Below are 5,298 nucleotides of genomic sequence, written 5' to 3' on the forward strand. Positions count from 1 at the left end.
TGTGTGTGTGTGTGTGTGTGTGTGTGTGTAAATGACACCAAACAACTACCACTTACAGGGTCAGTGCACATAGCCCTGAGGTGTGAGGCAAGGGCAAGGAAGGCCAGAATGTTGAACAGGGTCCCGTTTACAATGCTGTACATCAGATTCTTGGAGGGCAGCAACATCACAAACAGCACAACAAACTCTGCATACAACAACAGCAGCCAGGTGATGACGGCGCACACAATGCCACAGATGTCCCTGATAAACCACATAGCTGAGGCAGAGGAGGAAGTGATGACATCTTTGGAGATGGGGATGCGCTGCTCGGCCTGAAGGCAGTTGGTCTCAGCCCTGCCTTGCCCACGCCCGTGCTCCACATCCCTGCATCTGTGCACTGGGCTCTTCATCCTTCATCTAAGCTAGATGCCTGCTGCTGCTGCCACCAGATTCCGCTGTGCCTTTAGGATTCAGTTTCAGTCACCAAATACTGAAGAAGAGGAGCAAAAGGGTAACAGATTAAAAGCAAGTTAAAGGTTGGATTCTCTAGAGAAGGGGGACACATTTTATGCATTAAAAACTTATTGTCAGAAAACAGTTTAAAAAAAATGTCCATCCCAGTTTTACACAGCCCAAAGTGATTTCTTGAAATGTTTTTGTTTTGCCAGACCAACAGTTCAAACACCTCAGTGTTTCCCACTAACTCCCTAGAATTGGCGGCCCGTCATAGTTTAAATTGTCCCGCCAGTTTCATATTGAACCAAAAATATTTTTACACTTAACTTATACTTACATAAAAAATCTGTGTTTTTGTGCCAATGTTCCAGCAAGCATATCTCTCAGTCAGGTCAGTCATGCCAGAAGAAAAACAAGACGCCCCCACCCCTGCCCTGCTGTACACACACCACAGATATGCTCTGGAAACAATGTATGTGTTAATGCATGCAATGTTACATTTAGGATATATACTGTAATCCTGTCCCAGCTGCACGTGCCTGACTCCACAAGTAGATCACATACCAAAACACGTATCTGACTCTCTGACTATTAGCACAGGTTCCCCTCAACTGCGTCCTTTCCCCTCTACAGCGTTCACGTGGTTGGGATCCTTCTTCTTCGTCTTCTGTTATATTGGCCTTGTTGCATGACTGCCACCAACTGGTCATCAGATGTGTGTGAAAACATGGGGACCACAATGTTTTTTTTAAATTAATTTCCTCCATAATTTTATGAACAACTTGAAACATGTTATGTCTGTGTATGTTTCTTGGCAGAGGCGTTTGTCCACAATAACTATTTTTAGAGAACCAAAGTCGCCTACATAAATGTCAGTTGTCAACAACGCGTCACCAACTGGGAAACTCTGTTAGCAAAATCTAGCCCGAGTTTCCCACAGGAAGTGATGTGAATGGTGACGTTTTCCCTTGGAAAAATGTTTTTCCAATGTACATGAACGCGTCATTAGTCTGCCTACAGGTGGGAGACAGTGGATGCAGCCCCACCTGCCCCTATCACCCTGGGTAACTCCACAGTTAACACTAGGGCTGTTGAAATAAATTCCGAAAGTCGAATATAATTTGAATAGTAATTTGATTGCTGAAATTACTATTCAAATGTGATATTTTTTTTTATAAATATGTTGGCTAAAAAGCTACTCTCCCTCTTCTTGCTTTGGCCTACCTGTGAAAACAGGTAAAACATAAACTTTTGTTATGTCACGTCTGAGGAGCAATTATTTAGCGGGAGTGAGAAAGGCATTGTGAGGTCTTAAGATCACGGAGCTAACATTACGTACCGAGTTAATGTTAGTACAAGGGGAGTGACAGGCTACAGCTGGGAATCGGAGATAAGGATGGGAAATAGTTTTAACACAACTTTAAAAACAACCTCCATCCAAATGCTTATGTGATCATTAGTTAGCTCGGTCTTGACTCCTGGCTCCGCCATCTTTCTGAAAGACACCATTGCATCTCCATAAACAACAACGGGTCACCTACCACTCTAGTCACCCATGGTGTACCCCCAGGGCACAGTTCATGGCCCCCTCCTCTTCATACTTTACATGCTCCCCCTTAGACAGATCTTCCACCAACATGGTAAACACAGAATCAACTTCAAAATACTTCTCACATTCAAAGCACCTTGCCCCTTCATACCTCTCCAACCTTCTCACCCCGACACACTCCAACCCGACAACTCAGGTCCGCCAATGCCAACACCCTCAAGACCCTCAGAACTAAGCTCCAGACCTGAGGAGACAGATCCTTCTCAGCTGCTGCACCCACCCTTTGGAACGCCCTCCCCGACCATATCAAAACAGTCAAGCACCCTACCATCCTTCAAACAGGCCCTCAAAACTCATCTCTTTGAACTTGCTTCTAACTTCCTGTTAAGACCTTTTCCCCTTCTTTTTCTTTGTCCACCTCTCCTGCTTTACCTGTGCTTATGTACATGCACCTATGTGTCTTCCTTTTCTTTTTTGTCCGTCATGTCTACGTACCTTTTGTTTGTTCGTAAACCAAAAATGTTTAGAAAACTGCTATAAAAAATAAATATATTATTATTATTATTGCATCTCCTATTACTACAGATTATAGCACACACAATCTGTCAAATATAACCCTCATGGGTTGACAGCCCTCCTTTTGAGACAGAAAACACCTTTTAGTCAATAATAACTATAATGTTACTGGCAATATTAGCTATTTTAAGGTATTTCAACAGGTAATCTCTGACTACACCCTTACTGAAAATCAAACCATTTTACTGTATAAATATGGAGATTTTTCAAAGTAAAATCCCTAACCTCTACCGTTTAATGACTAAAAATATGAAACTGGAGGTCATATAAAACGACTTTGCTCCTAATTCCAGACATTGGCTGATATATTTGAGTACAGGACATCACTGACTGCAACTAATGAAACATTTGTACTGTAAACATCTGAAACTGGAAGTTGTATAAAAAGACTTTGCTCCATAATTCCATGCAATGACTGATATATTTGAGTTAAGGACCTCTCTGACTACACCCAAACTAAAAAAAATCAAACAATTTTACGGTATAAATTTGGAGATTTTTTAAAGTAAAAATCCAATACCTCTACCGTTAAATGACTCAAAATATTAAACTGGAGGTGCTATAAAAAGACACCGGCATATAATACACCAGAATACTTACATGTTGGAATGACAGTTATTCTTCTTTATTCATCACAGTCTTTAAGAAAAAAAGTTGCTTTTTGCAAATATCTGCAGCACGCTATTCTCATATGTCATTTTATCTCTACTTTCCCTTGCTCATTTCCTTGCATCTGCCAACTGGCAGCTGACAGGTTAAGTAAAACTCTTCATTTTGAAGATTAGCAACCAATTCAAATAAAAATTTAAAAACTGACTATGAAAAATGCAATAAAACATTTGGTTAAATTATTTTAAAGCTTGTTAAAGGCCTACATTTGTGAAAAACAATTACAATAAACAATCTTGGACAACATGAAGCTCTGTCTTATCAATTCAAAATGGTTATATATTGACCTTTTACAGATTCAGTGTGAGAGTTATTACAGGGGGTTTCAGTGCCCACAGATGAACACAGCACAGCTTAATGCTGCGAAGACAGGTGATTGGGATTGCTGTCTGTGTAGAAAAAAAAGCAACATACAGTATCTGCTGTGTTTTTGTTTTACACTACTACTGGTCCTCTATGTTAGCTAACAGTGCTGTAAATACAGGGTACGTGAAAAAGGGAGTGTGTTCCTTTGGTATAAAGTATCCAAGGTACATGGGGTAATAAAGTTCTGTTGACTTATAGTTTAAATATCAAAGTTATCAAAAAGTTAACTGGCCCTGATTCATTTATCCAGCAGCCTTAAAGCCTGTGTTGCTGGTTTAATTTTACAACAAATTTGTGCAATTTGCTTGTTGGTAATAAACATTTTAACTGTTATCGATTGTATTTGATGGTGTTGGATGGGCTGCACAATTAATCGAATTTTAATCACGATCTTGGCAATAATCATTTATAAAAGCTTTATGTGACAATAAAATTTGTTATGGTTAAAATCAACAAATAATTGTGATAATTAATAACGATCTCAATATTGATCAAAATAATCGGGATTATCATTTTGGCCATAATCGTGCAGCCCTAGTGTTGGATATCACAAAATGAAATATAATACAAAAAGTAAAAACTATTTTACAGGGGTTTGCAATGATTTTCCTTTTCCCCACAATGCATTGCATGACGTCACATTAGGGAGAAAATAGAGCAGCCACTGGTCTTGCTTAATATGGCTTTTGGTCTTTTAAAATTAACAGATTATGGTCTTGACCAAGTCCAGGTGATTTTATTATTATTATTTATAATAATATTTTTAGGGAAAGTGAAACACAGCTTAGACAGGGATGTTGTTCGGCTTTTCACAAGTTTAGACAGCTAGCTAACGATACGCCGCCGGACATTTGCTAATGTTAGCGCAACAGCGTTAGCCTAGCCAGCTAGGTGTTTCCTATATATGCATCCATGTTGTCAACATAATACCGGTGGTGTTAGTGCACCTTTTGTACCATAATTGTAGTGAAATACTAAATACTAAGCTTTGCTCCTACGAGATGGGTGGATTTTTGTTACGTTAAACACAAAGCTAACTGGCTATAGGCACCCAATAATAAACAGTGGTGGTTAACTTGCAACATTACCTTTAAAGAACTAAGTTCCCAAAAATAAATGGTCTTCCAAATGAAACCTCCAAAAATGTTGTCCCCTTGACAATTTATCTAACACCTTCCTTCATCGGTCCTTAAAGAGAGACTTACTACACTTCTCTCTTAATAACTGCTAAGAATGGTAAAACACAATGATTACACTATTAGCGATTATGAGTAATAGAAGAAAGGTGTTTTTTCTTTTCCTTTTGTTTCAAAATTTGTGTGCAGCCTGGTATAATTTATAACAAATCCCTACACAGGGATAGCACAGAGGTGTAGCAGGAGCAGGTTATAGTTTGTTATTAGTTAGTTATTTAGTAACTATTAACTAACTGTGTATCTGAGTACTCAGATATACAGTTATTCAAAGACTACCACTGAGAAAAAACAAAGTCATGTCCTGGGAGTTGACGTGATTATTGAAGTGTAGTTTTTGCTGAGGAAGGTTCCAATCCAGCGAGATCTAATTTCTTAAAAACACATTTTTCCCGCGGTAGAATGTTGTATAATGTAGTCCTCAGATATTCAGTTCCGTTCAGTACAGTTTAAAGCCCATGTTGCAAGTTAACCACCGCTGTTGATTATTGGGTACAAAAAGCACTC

General features: G+C 39.0%; 1 protein-coding gene across 5 annotated transcripts in view; it reads right to left on the minus strand.

Moving 5' to 3' along the window:
- The window catches only part of LOC116686439 (palmitoyltransferase ZDHHC3), a 146,818-nt gene that overhangs the window by 127,438 nt on the left and 14,082 nt on the right, over nt 1-5,298 (minus strand). For 4 of the 5 annotated variants that reach the window (XR_004331255.1, XM_032511453.1, XM_032511451.1 and 1 more), the window contains exon 2: nt 57-472. Coding sequence is in view for 4 of the 5 variants with exons in the window: in XM_032511453.1 (XP_032367344.1) it covers nt 57-392 (336 nt within the window). In the remaining variant the exon portion in view is untranslated. Of the gene's footprint in view, nt 1-56; nt 483-5,298 lie in introns of those variants that run through there. The other variant, XM_032511452.1, reaches the window with a different exon arrangement.

Source organism: Etheostoma spectabile, unplaced genomic scaffold (assembly GCF_008692095.1).
Source record: "Etheostoma spectabile isolate EspeVRDwgs_2016 unplaced genomic scaffold, UIUC_Espe_1.0 scaffold376, whole genome shotgun sequence".
Lineage (NCBI taxonomy): Eukaryota > Metazoa > Chordata > Actinopteri > Perciformes > Percidae > Etheostoma > Etheostoma spectabile.